Genomic DNA, 22,310 nt, shown 5'->3' with positions numbered 1-22,310 from the left:
CCAATCCCAATCCCAATCCCAATCCCAATCCCAATCCCAATCCCAATCCCAATCCCAATCCCAATCCCAATCCCAATCCCAATCCCAATCCCAATCCCAATCCCAATCCCAATCCCAATCCCAATCCCAATCCCAATCCCAATCCCAATCCCAATCCCAATCCCAATCCCAATCCCAATCCCAATCCCAATCCCAATCCCAATCCCAATCCCAATCCCAATCCCAATCCCAATCCCAATCCCAATCCCAATCCCAATCCCAATCCCAATCCCAATCCCAATCCCAATCCCAATCCCAATCCCAATCCCAATCCCAATCCCAATCCCAATCCCAATCCCAATCCCAATCCCAATCCCAATCCCAATCCCAATCCCAATCCCAATCCCAAACCCAGTTCCCAGTTCTGAGCAGAAAACTTTTTCGCCCGCTCGCATTCCTATACACTTAAAAAATAGCACCGAGTTCGGCAAAATTTTGCCGAAATCTCAACAGCCGAACGTTCGGTAAAAATGTCGATAGTGTATATCGGCGTTTACGGATCTTTAGTAACGTTTGGCAACATAAAAAATTTTGCCGAGCTCGGTGTTTTTATTTAAGTGTGTAGGTCGAGACTAACGGGTGGCAACTAAAATTTTGGAATATTTTCGCGGCCCTTGTGCTCAACAGCAAACGAGCTCAGAGAGAAATGAGAGTATGTATGTGTTGGCTCTCTCTCTTCTCTTTTTGCTAACATTTTTTGTTTTGTTTATGCTTGCCCAGTTTTGCTAAAAATGACGTCGAAACAAGAAGCATTTTGGGAGCGCGTTGTACACTTCTACGAACTGCAACAGAAATCTCTGCAAAAAGTATACGGTACAACATTTAAAAAGCAAATATGTTGCGACTTGAACTGTTTACCATATCCTAAGATACCCAACAACTATTCGTAGGCAAGGTAGTGGAAGACCAGCCAAAATTATGGACGCAGAAGGACATCGTTCTCTTTCTCGTTTGTTCAACAACAAGCCCTCTGGTTTGGCTATCAATTAGGATGCACCAGACGCATGTTGAAGAAAAACCTCGACCCGAAAACTAAGAGAATGAGAACACAATCCGCTTTTAATTATAAAACTTAGCAAATTGAGTCTACTGTGTGTTGCATTAAGCGTTGTGTCTCACTTTATACTGACGTTTAGGGAAGCCAGTGATTATAAACGCACAATACGTGTACATTTACATGGGAATAGAACCTTGTTCTTTTCAAACAAAACCTATTTGTAGGTACAAGTAATGATATTTTTTCAACATTCTACCAAAATTAAGCTGTTTAGTATGCAAGTGTACCCAAAACTAAATTAAAGTTAGGATAATCATCTTAACCAGACCGCGAGAAACAGTTCCGTAATAATCTTCCATAAGCAGCAGAGTACGATGGTACGCTTTTCGCAACACAATTTACTGCTGCCATTAACCAACGAACGAAACCGAGTGCAAAGACCTTCCTTCCCTTGCTACTGTAGGTACAAGCTTACACCTGTCCTGGTGTATAGGCCGAGTCAAAGGCTTTTAAGTCATAGTGCGTGCGTAAAACAGCGAAACAAATTTCCTGCTTAATTCCTTGCTAACTTTCCCTTCCCTATGGTGGTTAACTTTGTTTGCTGTTTTCGTGATTGTTTTAGCTTAGGCAGGCTTAACTTCAATCTGGGCGCCATCCGTTCCGGGGACGCAGCCTTGAACGACAGCATGTCACTCTGGTCTCTCGGTGGTATAATACACTTCGTTTCTTTATAATCCGCTTACATCTATTTCAAGAAGCATAATAAATAGTAGCGTATGTATACTTAGCTTACATTTGGCTATTTAATTGAATGGCTTTTAAGCTGCCAACTTATAGAACATTTGATATCTCTAATCCCCGAACAAATAACACCAAGTAATGGCAATTCCCTTTTCGATGGCAATCACATCAATTAGTTCGAAGCGAGGAACAAGCAACACACAACAGCCGAGATTTTGCGTTGCTTTTCTGTTGCTGTTTCTCTTCGCTAAGCCGCTTTTCCCCAGATCGCAACCGCCCACGTTGCGTTGAAAGCGCGAAAATCAATATTAAAGCCCCGGCTGACAGTGGACGCATTTACTAGCTTGTAAACTCGCTGTCTAGTAACTAAGTGAGCGAACTCAACCAGAAACCGGCAGAAACGACGTTCTCTAAACACGAACTGGCCTGAGCTGTACGAAATTGCCTACCGTACCAAGCATCGTGCTTGGATGTGCTGAGACTATAAGAAGAGAAATTAGTGTTATAGCTAGCATCCACAATAATATTCACGACGAAATTACGTGAAAATTTAGGTAGATAATTTCCACCCGAATTCAAAATAATTCACAGCAAATCATGATAATTTTGTCTAGGTAGGAATGTTTGAATTTTATTCAAATTACATTCCATTAAAAGGAATTTCATTCCTTTTGTGCTCAATTCCAAATTTTCAATCGCGCTGTTGAAGCTACATAGCATATGAATTGTAGAGGTAAAGCAGACGTTAAATTCTAATAAAACCAATATTTTATCCTTAGACCATTGACACGGAAAATCTTTACGGCGGCTCCGATCGGTGTATCTTGAAAACTTATTTCAATTTCGGTACCGGCGCACGCACGCATACATGAATTAGTGTGTGCACTGAATAAGTTATTTATGCTTTATGTTTTTGCCCTCCGGCGACAGCTGTTGAATCGGCACGGAACGGCACAGCACAGGCTGGCTGCTGTACGTGAGTGAAATGTTTGCTGTTACCACCCAGGTTAAGATGTCGGGGGCGAAAACATGGCCGCTGGATGCTGGGTGCTGGATGCTTGGAATGCGGCGCGGTGGTGGAATCTAAGACAAGAAGTGACAGTTCATCGCTGTCGCGTGGAACCAGATCCAATTAGATGGAAAATTGCAGGCAATCGTTAGTTGGAAATGGATACTTGGGTAAGGTGGCCATACCGGAAAAAGAATGCTTAGTGATAGATTCCGTATCTTGTCTTGGCATGGAATGTGCTAGTAGTAAGAACATGCATAGCGAATGGTATTAAACTGTTCGGTTTTCGAAAGGAGCTACTTCATGTTTGATATTTAGGTATTTTAAATTTTAAACGAATTCATCACCATATCAAGATTTTTTATTAGTATGAAATGTGCTGCTCGCAGTTTGCAATTTAATTGAAGCGTTCACTTAATTTTCTAATCAATTTTTTGATTACGGTAGTTTTTTACAAGCGATGGAGGGAACGGTAGAAGCTAGTAATGAAACAATTGTGTTTTAAGATACACCATTATCTGATATCCAAAGGCCCTATAGCAAAAGTTGGGTTCGAGTTCGGTTATAATTGACTTCCATTATAGTTTGGTTCGATTCGCAGATCCCCTACCTTGGGCAAAGAGGAACGTTATACAAACTTAATAAGCGTTGCTTCAATCACTCTTCCTTACCTAATTTTCCACTGCCGAAAATATTCACGCATGTCCTTCCGCGGACATAACATAAATTAATTAAAATTAACGAAACCTTAATATTCAATTGGCTCAATACATAGATTTGTGAAAATCGGAATAGAACATTGGAGGAAGACAAGAAGTTTTAGATTTCAGAGGCTAAAGAAAAGAAGGACTTTTGAAAGGAAAGCATTTGCAAAAGGATAAGGAAGTAAAAAAGTATGAAGGTCTGTGCCTGCCTAGGGGCACGAACGAGAGGGTCACGTAGAACTACGAATGCAGGTTCAATTTAACAAAGCTTGACATTTTGCAAATATTTGTCACGCAAATTTTCAATTAACTATATTGCAATAAATGCTTTGAAACATTCCTATAAGTTTGACACAAGAAGCCAAGTTTAAATTTTTTAAATGCCCTATATACCAGTTTTATCCGTTTCGTAGAGTTTGTAGTTCCACTAAGAGTTTCATCAGGCCACAATCACATTTCTGCTGGTGATTGTCAACTAGTCTTTTGTGACTTGACTGTGACTAGTCAACTTTCGGTATCTGGCTCGAAACGAACCTGCTTTAAGATCTTGTTAAAAATAAAAAATGTATATCTCTGGTTCACATTCGTCAATTTCTTTGAAAATAGTTGTTATATGGCACCATTTATTGTGACAGGTTGAGACTTATATAAGTAATGTAACAGATGGTACCACTGCATGAGTGACAATTTACAGGAAGTAGCTTAACGCAACTGTACGTGAACCCTGACATACACTACATAACAACACTGTTTATCAGTTATTTCATACTAGACAGCAATATAATCAAAAGTATGTAAACTATTGTATGCAACTAATTGTAAAGCAGCAAATCAAACGCCCAAAACCTATTTTTCCGATCAGACAGTCGCTAATTCTTCCTCACTTTGAAAATAGCTGCGTCATAATCGTGGTCCTAAGAAAGCTTTGTTCGAATAAGGAAAATTTGTCAGTTTTTGGTGCACTTCTCTTACACAGATATCAAATTGGACTAGGTCTAGGACTAGAGGATTGGGATTGGGATTGGGATTGGGATTGGGATTGGGATTGGGATTGGGATTGGGATTGGGATTGGGATTGGGATTGGGATTGGGATTGGGATTGGGATTGGGATTGGGATTGGGATTGGGATTGGGATTGGGATTGGGATTGGGATTGGGATTGGGATTGGGATTGGGATTGGGATTGGGATTGGGATTGGGATTGGGATTGGGATTGGGATTGGGATTGGGATTGGGATTGGGATTGGGATTGGGATTGGGATTGGGATTGGGATTGGGATTGGGATTGGGATTGGGATTGGGATTGGGATTGGGATTGGGATTGGGATTGGGATTGGGATTGGGATTGGGATTGGGATTGGGATTGGGATTGGGATTGGGATTGGGATTGGGATTGGGATTGGGATTGGGATTGGGATTGGGATTGGGATTGGGATTGGGATTGGGATTGGGATTGGGATTGGGATTGGGATTGGGATTGGGATTGGGATTGGGATTGGGATTGGGATTGGGATTGGGATTGGGATTGGGATTGGGATTGGGATTGGGATTGGGATTGGGATTGGGATTGGGATTGGGATTGGGATTGGGATTGGGATTGGGATTGGGATTGGGATTGGGATTGGGATTGGGATTGGGATTGGGATTGGGATTGGGATTGGGATTGGGATTGGGATTGGGATTGGGATTGGGATTGGGATTGGGATTGGGATTGGGATTGGGATTGGGATTGGGATTGGGATTGGGATTGGGATTGGGATTGGGATTGGGATTGGGATTGGGATTGGGATTGGGATTGGGAAAGTGGCCCCAGTGCTGCGGAAGAATCATTCTTTCAACGTAACCGTGCTTTCGTGGATCAGGTCTGATCCCCGGAGATTGGGTTCAACGCCCCAGAGTTCATGTACAATGTAGAAGAATACTAGCCCAAGCAGAAAATAACGCAAACGTCAACGAAGGAGGAGTTGCAGACGCCTCTTCTGATTCACGATGTGACACTCCCAACTGTAGTGAACGATATCCAGCGAGGGTCAAAATGACCGGTGTCAACGGTATTGCGTTTCCTGTCAAACTGTAGAAGCAAGGTGAAGGAATTGCCGCTAGAGACGGTGAGAGCCACACCTGGACAAGCGACAGGGTTGTGGGAGTTCCATTGCCTCTGTGCGGGTTCGGTGCAAAGCGGAATATACGCTAATACAAAAGGCGCAGTTCGAAGCGCTCGGAGCAGAACTAAAGATCCGTCTGAAGAATGGGAAACTAACAGCGGGCAAATGGCTAGAGGCCAAAAAATCTAGCTTTCTGTACAAACTAACCCCGGTCGTTGACGACTAAAGAATCCTTCGCTCGAAAAGCCGTTCGGAACGGGCCGAATTTTTGCCGTTCGATCCTCGTTTCGCTATCATCCTACCGAGGGAACATGATGTTACAATGAAGATAGTGCAGCATTTCCACGAAAGGTTCGAACACGGCTACCGTAAAATGGTAAAGTATGAACTTCGTCAACGCTTCCTGATCCCCACAGTCGACGCAGTGTTCATCTGGACGCAGCTCATTCGTTGACCACGTATCCTTTGGAGTTTCGTTTCTAATAAAGAGATGAATTTTAAGGAAACGGGCATCAACCGGGGGAATCGGGATACCAACGAAGAGTGTGCCAACAAATTGACGTCAGCACGTACAAAGTGGTCGCTTAATCCTCCAGCCACCCCTCATATGGGCGGGGTCTGGGAAAGAAGAGTCCGGTCTGTAAAAGACGTACTAGTGGTATTGGATGACGGCAGCCGACTGACGGATGAAATTTTGCTGACTTCAACCACAGAAGCAGGAAATATCGTCCACTCGAGACTTCTCGTCTGCGTCTTCGAGGTATTTCGCCGAAGGAATCACGGAAAGGAATGCCACCTGTGAATTCGGCGGAAGCTTTAAACAACAAGTGGTCTCAGCAAGCAAGCTCCAGCGAACCTAACGGTGCTGAAGATTCAAAATGGTGACGCTAAGCCGAACATCGCTTCCGGTACAGGGTACACTGGACACTTCCAGGCCCCTGACAATAAGCGACGATAGTCTAAAACTAATTCTAACAACCGTCATGAAATAGTAAATCAAATTATCACAATCAGCTTCGTCAAAAAGTAGTCCAAAATATCGTCACTTTAAACCAACTAGAATAGTCGATACTACGGATTTTGCATTTCAAATCTAACCCACAATGATTGCCCACATGTTGCAGGGAATAAGTTTCCATACATTATTAAACGAGTTGCATTGGGATACTTGGCAGTTTGTTCATTGTTCTCCGGTGTCGCTAGAGGAACGGTCGGTTAAGCGAAAAGCTACGTATGTGTGTAGGTAGCTACATGCTACCACAACCGGCACCGCTACCATGGCCAAGCATGAAGCATGCGGCAGCGCAAAGTTATATTTCATGTTCATTTTTCTGCGGTATGCAAACTTGCCTTCCTAACGAGAACCGGTTCAACCAATCAATCAAAAGAAAATTATTGTTCCAGCTATATATCAAATTTATGTTACAATGCTTTTATTCTGCTCTGCGTGGGATTGTTTTTCAAGTTGTTTCGGTCGCATATGGCGAGCAAGTTACATTTGGTTTTGGATTTAAAAACGAGCTGCAGAACGAACGAACGGTTTTTCGGTTTCGACGTTCAAAAATTATGTGATCATGGGTAGATTTATGTGTTCTTGATAGTTGTTTTTACCAAAGCTGCAGTACTTTTACTCCGAAAATTCACTACTACTCTTTTTTATAATTCTAGCTCAACAATAAATCAAATGAGTGTTAAGGTTTAGGTCGAACTTACCTGAAACTAAAATTGTTTTCTCCAGAAAAGGAAAATTATTATTCTGTTTTTCATCATTCAAAACTATTCACACAATATATGTTGATTGAAAGCAACAAAACAATATACAGCACTTGAACATTCGCTATAAATTTACTTCCCAGAACACTCCACTTAGGACCACCGGCAGAGGCAGCCTTAATCCCATGTTTTTCTGTTTGTGTTTTCGCTCTTTGCAGAGGAACTTCTGGCATCGATATTGATCTCCGCCGGGTGGATATTGATCAGTGTCCGCAGAAAAACTCCCCTGCTGGAGCCCAGCAGCCGCTCAACATTTTTGCCGGGACGGACAAATGCAAACAGCGTACAACAGAGGTGAGCACTCGAGCATGTGAAGTCCTTTGGAATTTATCACACATTCCACACTGATTCGAAGAAACGGTGTGCATACCACCCGCTTCATATATGAGTAACCTGCAGAGGCGGGCTTTGATTGCGAGTATTCAATTTCATTCCTTTCGTTCAGTATACGAGCGCTTTTCAGTTTCGAAATTTGTATAATTCCCTTCTTCTTTTTTATTACCGCGAATCATAACGATGAGTTTTGTTGATATTATACGCTTCTCAAAAGCCAAAACAAAGTGAGAAACGTAGAATAGTCATACCGGTCTTAATCATAATATTTGTTTCACAAATCCAGTAGATCGCTTTCGCTCAGAAGTAAACTTTGTCACCATCATTTGCATTTCGAAGTGATATGAATATTTTCCATTCCGACTGAGTCTACCGTTTGGCTGGTTATTACACTCAATGCTATGCTTGAATTTTTGCTCAACAGTGTACCCCGATTCCCGGACTGGGCTTTCGACGCGGTTCCTACCGGTGTATATGCCGGAAAGGATTTTACTTTCCCGATACCAACCTCGAGCAAAAGTGGTTCAACGGTACCACTCTGGAGGAGGAGTACGAAAAATTAATGCTGGTAAGTTATGAAATGGCAATTGCGAAATTTACCGTTCAGATTTACATTTTGGCAGCAATGGAACGGTTTGCCAGTCGAATTCGGTGCAGAACGCGAACGCTTATCTGATTTGGTTGAAAATTTGGCAACTTGTTCACAATGGACGCAACGTTCTATTTTTCGCTACTGTCGGCTTGTCATTTAGAATTGAGGCCTAATTTATTATGACTGAATAGTGAATAAATCTTCAGACGCAGAAATATGTGAATAGAGAACAATTTATCGGATCACAATCCTATTTTCGGACAACAACTCAGATGATAACATGCCAATTCTTGAAAATATTCAAAATAGATTAAACAAATGTTTCGAAATAAAAGCATCATTTATTAAACCATTGCCATTTAAATCTATAATGTGTCCTACCGAATTTATTGCAAAAGATTATGGGAATAATTTTGTTTAATGGTGGTATTAGTAATAACACTAGAATCCGTTCCGAAACTTTAACAAGTTTTTTAGGAGCTTTAATGGCGGACGGCATGATCCGTGTTCGTAATATTTGTACAGCATTTTGACATAGAGAAAGTGACATAGTGAGACAGCAGGAACAGGAGGGGGCGGGGGGTAGAGAGAGATCAAAGTAAATTTATTGTAATCATTTTTAGGTGATTTTCAACAACAAAATTCACATTAAATGCTTACTATGTGGTATCACATAGTAATAAGGCAATCGATTTGTTTGAAACACCGCTATTTTACAGTTTTTTCTCAAAACCTTTTCATTGAAAACAGTTAAATAAACAGACGAAGGTAGCACTAAGCAATGCACTTACCAAAAAATTTGGCTTGATTCTACAGTAGAATCGATGATAATAAAAACGACCGTTGGTTTTGTTATAGATGTGATGCTGGCTTTTGGTCACGGGTTTCGTGCGAAACCCGTGACTACAGTAGAATTAAATAAACAGATAAAGGTAGCACTAAGCAATGCACTTGCCAAAAAATTTGGCTTGATTCAACAGTAGAATTTCTACTAATACCATCACATAGAGCAGTTCCACGCCAAATCGTCCAAAAAAAGCTGAAATCTGAAATGAACCTCTTTGATTTGGATGAAACTTTACAAACATGTGTAACAACATTTATAGGTTTCCGATGGAATCCACTAAGTTGTACTACACTAATACACTAAACTGAATGATTTTTATTGACCTTAAATACGATACTCAAATAGATTATATCTAGTCTAGTAGTAGCCGTCGGAGTAATCACTAATAATCCAAACTCGTCCAAATTCGCCGAGGTGTAACCCAGTCCGCTTCGTTCATTATAAAAGCGATAAATAAAAGCGATATTCACTTCAGCAATTTTATAGCTTGAAGTATTTTGAGTAACATTGCAGAAGACGAAATCCTTCTATCTCAAACCGTTTCCATATTAGAGCGATTTTCTTGAGTCAAGTTAGGGTGACCCTGCTATTTTGCGATTTTTCTCCATAACTTTTTTATTTTGCATTTCTCGCAAAACACTTCCTCAGATGACTTTTGAGGCTCAATAAGACGCAACTTTTGGTGAAAAAAGAAATTGGCTATCTACTTTACTTCTACACTTATATTAATTTTTATGATAAAAATAGGCCGTTTTCAAATGTTAGTATCTCAGAAAGGTGCAAGCAAAATTAAAATCGGTTAACTGCGTTTGAAAGATCGTGATTTTTTGTGTATAATATCAAAAAATTGGAGAGTGGATTTTTGTCTATCTCAAATAAATCAATTTTGAATATGTGTGGTTTTAACATATTTAAGTATATAAAAGTAAACGAGTTGCGCCATAACTACGGAACGCCTTGATTGTTCTTCAGCAAACATGGCGTACATGTTTCTTGATACAAGTGAATCAGCGCAGGGGGTTGACAAAAAGAAGGTGGTAGCTAAAAGGGGTGGGGGGAGGTCCAAATAAGTAAATGTGGCTGCGATATGATATATGATAAAAATAGATGAGCGGCTGATCGTGATCATCGATAAACTCTCGCGAGATCCACTATGTGATGAGGATAGGCAAATTCACATCAACTATGTATTCGATAATCATCGACTCTATCGTAAAGTTGATGGACGAAAGTGTTGGGTAGTGCTATAGGGTGAAGAATAGTGAGAAGCTACCATGATGAGAAGGGGCATTTTGGCGAAGAAAAGGTTTTAGCATGTAGTGTCTTTGGGAACATTTCTTGGTATAATAAGCCCCTTGTTGTGAGAGAAATCTTTGGATATTAATTCCCTCAAAAGAGAGATTCGGAATTTATTTTCTCCTATATTCGCGATACAGGTCTGGTACTTTCGGCAAAGTTGTAGTAAATATCAATACAAACAACTTTGTCAAAGATATCATACTTGTATTTCTTCATGGAAATTATCTGTGAAGCGTTATTCGTGGACAAACCCTTTAAAACAGTTTTTAAGCCCTGACTTATTCTGGTCAATTTTTACGTGTTCATAGTGTTCCAGAAAGTTGTCAACGTTTCTGTAGAATATTACTACATGTTATTTTCTAAAGTTTCGGAGATTTTGAGCTCTCTTGGTGAAAAATAGTACTTTTTTGAGCTTAAATATTTCCCAAGGTGGCAAATGGTGGCAGATCATACAACTCCTACTGAAAAGTACAACAAAAAACCTGTAAAAGCAAGTGTCAGTTGGCTGTATCTGTTTGTATCCTAAAAAGTTACAGTTGTTTTAAAAATCCATCTCAGTCATGTCTACAGAACAATTAAACTGTATTTCGGATGCAATAAGCGCCATTTTGTTTACAATGACAATCTCTTTGTAACAAATTAAGTTACCAGCCATTTTTTCACCTATTTTCGAGTCAAAAATGAATATAGACTTAAAATTATTTGACGCAATTAATAATAGAAAAACTTCCAAATAACTAACTAATGCCTATTTCGTTCAATTCCTTCGATTGATGTCTTTTCAAAAGAACACACTCATAATGGGCTGGTACCGAATGACCGAAACACAAATGGTCGAATCACGAATGGCCGAAATCCGAATGGCCGAATTTCAACAACAGTCACAAAAGGCCGAGTCATGAAAGACGGAATTTTGTCGGAATGACTAAATAAGCAGTACGTCCTATATAGTTAATTATTTTAAATAACGATGTAGGTGAGATGACTCATCATCAAATGTTGTTTTGGAAAAATGCGGAAGGAGAGAACAATGCAAAATTGAACAAAATAAACTTAAATTAGTTATTTGGAAGCTTTTCTCTTATTAATTGCGTCAAATAATTTTAAGTCTACATTCATTTTCGACTCTTTGAATTTTACAAGGGTTTTATGGCTGTTTTATCGCAGTTTTACAATACCGTCATCCGGGGCGAGATTGTGCCTAAAAAGCATATATTTTTGTACTTTAGCTCAGTATACACACTATTTAGGAACTAAGTTGATTTCAAACCTGTCAATATATACTAAATTGTTCAATTAACAACTACCGTAGAGATGGTTTAGTTACAATGAAACCTAATTTTACTGGAAGTGCATGAACTTTGGCACAATCTCACCCCTTCTAGGGGGTGACATTGTGCCAAAAACATAAAATTAGGCAAAAACCTAAACAGTGAACATTAGCATGTTTATAAATAATACACATAAATATCAGTATAAAGTAGTTCACATGGGGCCGTCCATGAACTAAGTGGACTAGTAGGGGCAGGGGGTCGGCCAAAAACAACGCATCATACAAAAAGTATGAACGAAAATAACCCGGAGAGGTCTGAAATAACTAAAAATGAGTTCATAGTCAATGGACAGCCTTTATATAGCCAGTAGCGTTTCTAGGGTTAACAAGGGGGAGATATATGAAGCGAAGTATCCTAAGGGGGCATACCTATTTGATCATTTACACAAAAGTAACCATTACTTCGTTCGAGAACCCGCGGCCACAGAACATGTGGTCTATCCCACCCCCTTCCCCCCTCTTTCAAACTGGCAGTTTATACACGGTATAATATATTCGTCTTATATCAGAGTGTTTATTCAAAGTACGTGAAATTTCCAGAGAAAAAGTAAAAATTAATTTAAATTATTTATCAGACCTATGATGCTGTTTGCTCCAAAATGGATGATGCAATCTAATCTGTCAAAATATTGTGCTCAATAGTACAGAATGTGAGTGTGCTGGTGTATACTGACGTATTTTTGTTGTGTATGTGAAATCCACAAATTGGATCGATCATTATGGCTTGGCACAATCTCACCCCTGTGAAGCTCGAAAAGTACAAAGTTTCGAAAAATATTATTTTCGTAATCAAAACTTATCCAACGCATAATAAGCTTTCAACACATTGTAAATGGTTAGTTTATATACCTTCAAGATAGCAAGTTGATGCGATTTCTTGTTTGGGTTGATTTATGCGGGACATTTTTTACAAGCGTTATTTCCGCGTATTTTTGATCGCGAACTTTGAAACCCTGTTTAGGCTAAATAGTTAGCTAATATTATCTGTGTTCCATTCTAAGTTACGAAAAAATATGTTATGTTCATCATCATTTTGAATTTAGGTCACCAGTTTCTATAGATATAATAAATTTTCACAAATAAACATTTTTGGTTTTTGGCACAATCTCACCCCCGTGGCACAATCTCACCCCGGATGACGGTAGTAGAATTACAAGTTTTATGATCGGGTTTAAGGAGCAAATGCTGTAAACCTCTTCAAAAGTACCTTGAAATTGATTTTGTACCTTGGGAACGGGATGAAATTAGACCACTTCCGTCGGTGGAATCTTAATGAGAATCATGCAACAATTAAATGGAAAGAAAACGGGAACAGAACTGTAGAAGAAAGTAATGAAATAAAGCTATTGATAGCGTCTAAATAGAACGGGAAAAGGCGTGAACGGGAAAGAGCGAAAAATTAGGTAAGGGAGGGCCATTGAAGCAACGCTGCGCATATACGGGAACTGGGGGGAAAATGAACACCCTTTGCAATTTCGCCATTTTCTCCCCCAGGAACCAACCAAATTCTGATCGCACTATGTGAATTGAAAGCTGGATTCATATTCCACGTAGCATATATAAAGATGTTTAAAAAAGGACTATTTGTCATGAAAAATTCCTCTTTTTCGAAAGCGTCACATTCGAGCCTGATTTTTTTCAGGTGGGTAAAATGAACATGCAGTGAGGGCAAAATGAACATATCATAGAAAACTAAAGTTAACATGCAGTTTGGATAAATTAAACATTATTTTACAATATCATTGTTCTACATAAGCCGTAGGTATTCAACAGGGCTGTTGGAATTAAAATGGGACTCCACAGAGTTAACATAATGTATCTTCGCCACGTTCATACAATGCTTGACTTTTAGCTCGCAGGATTTTCCAGCACTCGGTCATTTTCCGTCATTTTTCGAGAGACGCGATCATTTTTGTTGCTTGAATTGTAATTATTTCGTAGCTGCTGATAAATGGAAAGTAAAACATCATGATACACACTGTTCATTTTGCCCCCATAGTGAAGTGTTCATTTTACCCCCAAAACACCAATTGTTTTCAAGTGTTTATTATAAACAAATAGTTGATAAAAACATTTGGAATTTTCTACAGATTCGCAGGATAGTGATAAGCAAACAACACTGAATGATACCAATAGCCGAAAATTAATTTGTTTCGGCAAAATAGCTTATTTACTAATGGTGGATATTACCATCGGCGTCAGATTTCTGCAAATATTTTTTAATTTTTCCATTTTTTTCACATTAGAAAGCTTATGATCACCACATATTGTCTCAAACTGCTTGAAATACTTCCAGGAGAAGATACCTATTGATCTGGAACAGAGTTTAATCGGTTTACTGGGAATTTGGCTGCCTGTTCATTTTACCCCCCCTGTTCATTTTACCCACAGTTCCCCTACAGTCCGCTGGGGTTCAAATGTTCACTGATACCGGCGATGCACAGCCAGGATAGGGATGCTCATTTCACTATGATTTTACTCTTTTTACTACTGCACGTCAGCCAAGCAGAATTTGAAAGAGTGATGTATGGAGCATTTGTAAATCTAGTAATAACCTACAGTATTGCTGAAGAAAGTAAAGTTTTATCTTTTGTATTTACGGTGCAATAGCATAGGTAGTCAAATGAGAGCACTGTTTTGCTACCAACTGGGTAGCAGCATTATCATGCCATGAAAACATAGAATATAGCAATTCTAAGTTCAACAATATTGCAGATAACAACTAATTCTACAAAAGTCTTATACACTTCTTTTTCAATTTCTGCTTAGCTGAAGTGCAATCAGGTTTCATTTTCCTCAACGAAACAGAATTCGAAAAAGTAGTGTTAAGGGCAATTGTAGAATTAATTGCTATCTACAATATTGTTGAAGAAAATATAGTTTCATCTTTTGATTTACGGCACTATAATAGAGCTGCTAACCCTTTGGTAGCAATAAAACGCTCATTTCATTATTTTAACTCTAAAGGTAAGGGCTCGAAAGCTGAAATAAAAATATTCTGTAGTTGTAGAAATTTGATAAAATGGGAGCCGAGCGAAATCATCTCTTCGGACTTCAGACTTCGAGACTTTGATGAAAAGTACTCCGCGGAATATATGAGTTCGTTTTATTCCCTATCATTAGCCTATGGTCATTATTCTGATGTTTGCCAGCACAATTGGTGCTTCAATCTGCTTTTGAATAATGGTTTTTTATATTAAACGCCTTTCACAACCGATGCTGCTCTACTCGACTTGTGCACTAGAACAACGGAATGACTAACAACATTCGCCCCCAGTTGCGTGGGGAGCAAATGCAAATGATTTATCGGTCTCCAGTGGCTAATTCCTATCTATTTTCGTTATTCTTTCAGAACGAATTCAGCAGCTACAGCGATCCAACGTCTTACGAGTGTCTACCGTGTGCCGAAGGTTGTGACTCCTGTCTGGATGCGTCTCCTTGTGTGGCCGCGCTCAATTGGACGATGCGCACCGGCATCCTCGTGCTGGCCTGCACCGTTATCGGGCTGCTGCCACCGGCGGCTCTTTTCACTTTCCGCTATCAACAAGTCAAGGTGAGTGAATTCCGTTGTCATATGCTGTCAGTTGTTATTTATAATTTATATTAGAAGCGATTATAAAATATAGATTCCTTTTTAGATATTTTAATTTTTCAATAATCCACCTTTGTTCCGCCGAAAACTGAAAATTTATCTTCAAAACTTCAACAACCGCGGCACTTTTCGTCAACTGCAAAATTCGATTGAGTAGTTTTGTTTGAAAGAAAGTATCAAAAAGTCGCCTCTCTTTAGTTTTTATGGTCGAGGCATGGGGTAATTTATCAATATTATTAAATGTATTTTTCTATGGATTTGATGGACAGTTATATAAAATTACGCCAAAATTTTGGCATATTATTCGTATATAAAATAGAAATAGATGCTGGCATTTAATTAGAACTGTGGCGACGCTTATAATCGGGCCAAACAATTTTGCTAAGCACATTCAAGTCAACAACATGCCGGTAGAATTTCATCATCAGCAATAAGCAGATTCACACTCAGTCCAGCTAATTTGGCCCAACATGATGGCCTTAAGCGTTAGTTCAGTTAATTAGCAGTCGCTCCCAGAGCTTCCGAAGAAGTCTATAATTAAAGTTAAATTAGACTGCTGCTGCTCGCGGTCCAGAATGGCAAACTTTTCGCTCGTTTCGGTTGCTACAGACACCATCATCAGTAGTGCCCAAATCGTTGCGAACCACCCAGACCCGGTACCGGTCCGGGGAAATACGCAAGCGTCTACCCATCTGCTGTCCGCGTAATGTCGAAAGCGTGACAACTCATGACAGCTGAAAGCAGATCTTAATTCGCCTATATTAAGACTGTGGGGGCGGAAATGCTGCTCACACTTCCGGTCCGTTGGAAACGCCACAGCTGGTATGCAGGCTCATTCGGTTTGTCCTAATACGAGAAGTACGACGCGTTTCACGCTGGGTCTGAATCACAACAAAATTTCGAAATAATTCGCAGCCCACAGCCGCGCCAACGGTTTTTCAACTTCTCCTTCTAGCAGACACACGACTGTCCACCACCCTTCGAAAATCAAATAACTCATCATCCGGGCTACAAGTCGAGCGGAAGAATATCAACTTTTCGAACCGGCGAGTAAAAAGTTTTGTCTGGGAAACTTCGCTACGAGCGTGAACTAATGGCACTGCACTATGGTTTTTTGCCCGCTCGTTCCGATCTGCCCGTTTGGCCCCGTCGGGCATAGAAAAGCGACAAGAAGCGCTATAAATTTTCATATTTCCACTTTTGGCTTACTCCGCGCATGTTGCCCGTTCGTGTCAAGTGACAGGACGAAAACCGTGCCTTAATAATTCGCTCTGGTGAACCGAAGGGGAACTGGTTGGCAGCAGCACGATTTGCGCGGCTTTTGTAATTAGCGGCTGGGATGTCGAGATTTCTTTTCCTGTTTTAATAGAAACTGAAAGCCGTTCCGCTTGCTCCTAACCACCCTACCAACAACGCAACGTGACAAAGCTTTTCTGCACGACAACAACTGTGAAACTGAAATGAAACAGAACTTCTGCGCGATGTTTAGCTTTCTGTGTTGATGATAGAGCGAAAAGTTGCTTTCATCTTTGAATCTGTTGTGCGCTCGCTCGCTGTGTAGAATCCAACAATGAGACATTCTGGGCAATTAAAAAGAATAATTTCACGCAAAATCTAGCTGTCGTATGTATGTTTATGCTAACTGACTTCCGAAAAAAGCACTCAGTTTACTCTCGACGTTATTACTTGCAACTGAAGAGCCCCTCCCTGACTATAATTTTTACTTCCTTAGATGTCTCAATTTTTTGTTAAGTTTGATTTGACTTTTGTTAGATTTATATTAATTTTACAGCAACATATTGTAACTTATCTCAGTTGATGATATTTTCTCAACTTTATACATACTGTAACTTTATTCCAGTTTTCATTTTTATGACAATCTTAATTTATTGCAATGATTTTGCTATATTTCTAGATGTTTCCAATTCTTGTTTTACTGTGGTGTATATGAAAGTCGTTCGTACCTGGGTGGGATTGAAAAACAAAAAAAATAATAAGAACCAGATAATTGCTGCATCTATTATGAGCATAGGCTTACTTTACTTTACTTCAGTGGCAACGGTCCGTTAACAATCCTGCGCCGAACGACTTATGGTCCACCAGTACTATCGGTCCTGGGCTGTCGTTCTCCAATCCCCACGAACACCAGCTGAACGTGCATCGTCTTCGAAAGCGCACACCCATCGGGTGCGGGATTAGCCTCGGAGTCTTCGACCTTTTCCTAGCTCTCTGCTGAAAATAGTTTTGGCTACCCTTTCGTCGGGCGTTATGGGCTCGTGCAGGTCGTCCGCAAAGCCGACAATCACAACCTCTACCGGGAACTTTAGCTTCAACACCTCGTCATACATGACGTTCTACAACACCGGGCCCAGTATGGAACCTTGCGGAACCCCTGTGGTGACAGTTGCGCAATAGCGGATACCTGTCCTCTTGCGCTGGATTGTCACCTTGGCGGTCTTAGTGACAGACAAGGTAGCATCCACCTTAGATTTACCTTTTCGGAAGCCGAATTGGTTCCTTGACAGACCGTTTGTACCCTCAGTGTACTGTACGAGTCTGTCAAGTATAACCCTCTCCAGCACCTTGCCGGCAGTATCGAGCAGACAGGCTTCGGCAATAGGACCAGGTACTGCCGCTTCCATCTATCCGGGAAGTGGCCATCTTCCAGGCATCCATTCATTACTGCTTCAAAAAATTCGGGAGCCTCTAAAATAGCTGCTTTAATGGCCAAATTCGGGATTCCGTCTTGCCCCGGTGCCTTGCTCAGGGATTTAGCGACCTCAATGAGTTCCTCGTTCGTAACCGTCACTTCCTCCCCGACTTCTAAACCGCCGTCGCCCACGTTACTTTGAATGTTCGGCTGGGAGGCCGACCAACCTACGCTATGGTCTGAGATACTGGAACGTCGGCCATGGGACGACTCAGCGGCCTGAGACCAGGACCTTGGCTCGAGGCGCGGAAAGAGGCCCTCGATGATCCGCTCCAACATCTCTGGCAATCGTTTTTGCCATTACGACCCTGTAGACATCACCCCACGGGTTCGCATTGCCACTAGCACATAACCTTTCAAAGTGGGCTCGTTTACTAGCTTTTATTCCACTCTTAAGCGCTGTGCGTGCAGCAACAAGTGCTACTCGACATTCAGCCCTACCTTCGTCCAAATGAGCTCTTTGCAGAATTCTCCTCGCATGAAAGTACGCTCCGCAGAGTTCCGCAATTTCAGCTGTCCACCAGTAAACCGGTGACCTCCCATACCAAGGTCGGCTTTTCCTAGGCATGGTAGACTCCTTGGCTCCTATCTGGCCCTTTGCAGTTTCAGGCTTTATGTCCGTGCTTGAAGCACCGGAAGCAAGCTTCCGACTGCTTGAGCACGCTAAGTGAGCATATGGACCACCCCACTTTTAGCCTTTTTTTTTTTTTTTTAACGAGTAGGGAAATCTGCTATCAGACACCTGAGAAGACAGCTCAGGGAGTGGGGTTTGGTATCCCGTGAAGATTGTGAAGATCCAGACCCACTAAAACCCTACTCGAGTCTCCAGCCTCAATCCCCCCTGGAACCACCTTATCGGTATTACTTCAGGGAGGGGCTATTGTGCTTAACGCACGCTCTTAGATAACTACTGGACTATGGTAGTTAGGCTGTTTATTCGCCGTTGATCGGCTTTCCAGCGGTTTTGTAGCTCAAGTACGATCTGGGTAGCAGCCGCATTGACCGCACCCCAGACGTCCGAGCTAGAACACATCCTTTGGACTAAGTTATCCGGAGTAGTGTCCTGTCCGCTAACTGCCATCATGTTGCTTCTCACGCACTCGAAACGAGGGCATATGAAGAAAGCATGTTCTGCAGTTTCCTCAACGTCCGCGCATTCGGGACACTCGGGGGACTCCGCATGCCCAAATTTGTGCAGATACTGTCTAAAACAACCATGCCCTGACAGAATCTGTGTCAGGTGGAAGTTGACTTCGCCATGACGCCTGTTGACCCATCCGGATAGTTCCGGGATAAGTCTATGTGTCCACCGGCCTTTTGTGGAATCAGACCATGCCCACTGCCATGTGATCATCGAGGCCGATCTTGTGGTACTCCGTATGCCTCTAGTTCCACGTTGGTTGAAGCACTCTACGTCCTCGCTGATGATGATACCAATAGGCATCATACCCGCTAAGACGCAGATTGCGTAATGTGAAACTGTGCGGTACGCACTCGCCACTCTTAAGCACATGAGACGATAGGTGCTTTCCAGCTTGGCTAGATAGCTTTTGGTACCTAACACCGATGACCACACCGGCCCGCCATACCTGAGTAAGGACTGGACCACGTTGGCTAAAAGCCTTCGCTTGCTGCCATATACCGCAGAGCTATTAGACATCATACGAGACAATGCCGAAATAGCTGTGGAAGCCTTCTTGCAGGCATAGTCGACGTGGCTCCCGAACTTGAGCTTGTCGTCGACCATGACTCCAAGGAGTTTTAAGAACCGCGTTGATGAAATAGTGCAGTCCCCGACACTGATATTTGCTTGCTGCACCGACTTGCGGTTGTTAACCACGATAACCTCCGTTTTATGATGCGCTAGGTCCAGTTTCCTGGATCGCATCCAATCTTCAACAATGCTTATAGAGTGGGCAGCCGTCAACTCAACCTCTCTGAAAGATTCACCGTAGACTTCCAAGGTGATATCGTCCGCAAAGCCGACAATCGCCACCCCTACCGGAAACTTTAGCTTCAACACCTCGTCATACATGACGTTCCACAACACCGGGCCCAGTATGGAACCTTGCGGAACCCCTGAGGTGATTGAAACGCATTTCTGACCCTCCTCCGTGTTGTAGCATAGCACACGATTCTGGAAATAATTTTCCAGAATTCTGTACAGCGACACCGGCACTTGGACGTTCCGAAGCGAGCTGGCTATGGAGTCCCAGCTAGCGCTATTAAACGCATTTCTCACGTCGAGCGTGACTGCGCAATAACGAATACCTGTCCTCTTGGGCTGGATTGCCACCTCGGCTGTCTTAGTGACAGACAAGATGGCATCCACCGTAGATTTGCCTTTTCGGAAGCCGAATTGGTTCCTTGACAGACCGTTTGTACCCTCCGTGTACTGTACGAGTCTGCTAAGGATAACCCTCTCCAGCACCTTGCCGGCAGTATCGAGTAGACAGATCGGCCTATATGACGAGGGGACACCCGGAGGTTTTCCCGGCTTCGGCAATAGGACCAGGTTCTGTCGCTTCCATCTGTCCGGGAAGTGGCCAGCTTCCAGGCATCTATTCATTACTGCCCCGAATAATTCGGGAGCCTCTAAAATAGCCGATTTAATGGCCATATTCGGGATACCGTCTGGCCCCGGTGCCTTGCTCACCTTTAGGGATTTAGCGATATCAATGAGTTCCTCGTTAGTAACCGTCACTTCCTCCCCGACCTCCAAACCGCCGTCGCCCACGTTACTTTGGATGTTCGGCTGGGAGGCCGACCATCCTACGCTATGGTCTGAGATACTGGAACGTCGGCCGTGGGACGACTCAGCGGCCTGAGGCCAAGGCCTTGGCTCGTGGCACGAAAACAGGCCCTCGATGAGCCGCTTCAGCTCCTCTGGCAATCGCTCTGCGAGCACCATCGCGCCCTTGGCCTTTGCCATTACGACCCTGTAGGCATCACCCCACGGGTTCGCATTGGCACTAGCACATAACCTTTCAAAGTAGGCTCGTTTACTAGCCTTTATTCCACTCTTAAGCGCTGCGCGTGCAGCAACAAGTGCTACCCGACATTCAGCCCTACCTTCGTCCGAATGAGCTCTTTGCAGAATTCTCCTCGCACGAAAGCACGCTCCGCGGAGTTCCACAATTTCAGCTGTCTACCAGTAACCCGGTGACCTTCCATATCTAGGTCGACTGTTCCTAGGCATGGTAACGTCACACGCTCGCGACAGTACCTCAACCAAACGATCAGTGTTCGGATCGAGCATACCGCGATTACCGCACTCTCTTCGGATCGCTTCCACAAACACTACGGGATCGAAGTATGATGTCCTCCATGCACGGGTTGTTGGAGTGTCGGCTCTACCCACCACCTGCCGCCTCGTTATCTGTCCAACACTATAGCGGACCGCCTGATGGTTACTGTGAGTGTCTCCTATCAGACCAGGACTGCCGAGTGTCACGTCGATGATAGACTCCGCACCGTTCCTACTCAAGGTACTTGTGATGCCGACGTTGGTCAGATCTACGTTAAGCTTTCCCACAGCCTCACGCAGAATCCGACCCCTATGGTTCGTGCGACGACTTCCCCACTCTACCGCCCAAGCGTTAAAGTCGCCCGCCACAACCACCGGCCTTAAAACAGTCAGCACAACTGATACTCGGTCTACTGTCCGCGTAAACTACTCGATAGACCAACTCGGTGGAGCATAACAGCTGCAGTCCACCCACTTTGGCAACCGCAAATCCCTCGTCTGCAGTTGACACAACCTCCTGAACCGGGAACCTGCTTGTCGTCCATATAACCGCCATCCCGGACCTATCCGAGACCCCGTTGCCGTTTCCGACAGGGACGCGATATGGGTCCGAGATTATGGCAATGTCCGTTGTTGACTCAGAAGCTGCTTAGCGTAACAGCGTGCTGCAGTTGTTCAGGTTGAGTTGTGTCACTTGCACTATGAACGTGGCTTAGTCGCCGGCGCGACTGCCGGGAACTTTGGGCCTCCCGTTACGTGCTTTGTGTCCCGTTTACCAGTACAGATCAGGCACTTGGGAGGCTCCGCGCAGTCCCTCGCTTTATGAGCAAGCTTCCGACTGCTTGAGCACATTCAGTGAGCATACCGACCACCCCACTTTTAGCCTAGAAGCTTTCAGGGTTTCGTTTCCGTCCGGCAGCGGAAGTCGTATGGTGGCTACCTGGGGTCCGGTCGGACCCTTGCGAAATCGAACCGCCTCGGTTGCCACC

The 22,310-nt window shown here is 42.7% G+C and overlaps 1 protein-coding gene across 1 annotated transcript in view; it reads left to right on the top strand.

The window, feature by feature from the left end:
- LOC128736421 (uncharacterized) overlaps nt 1-22,310 on the top strand; it is a 242,718-nt gene that overhangs the window by 124,013 nt on the left and 96,395 nt on the right. Inside the window, exons 4-6 of the mRNA XM_053830904.1 lie at nt 7,527-7,662; nt 8,126-8,269; nt 15,125-15,325. Of these exons, the coding sequence (XP_053686879.1) occupies nt 7,527-7,662; nt 8,126-8,269; nt 15,125-15,325 (481 nt within the window). The remainder of the gene's footprint in view (nt 1-7,526; nt 7,663-8,125; nt 8,270-15,124; nt 15,326-22,310) is intronic.

Source organism: Sabethes cyaneus, chromosome 2 (assembly GCF_943734655.1).
Source record: "Sabethes cyaneus chromosome 2, idSabCyanKW18_F2, whole genome shotgun sequence".
NCBI lineage: Eukaryota > Metazoa > Arthropoda > Insecta > Diptera > Culicidae > Sabethes > Sabethes cyaneus.
The sequence above is the reverse complement of the archived record's forward strand: the minus strand, read 5'-3'. Positions and strand labels throughout refer to the sequence as shown.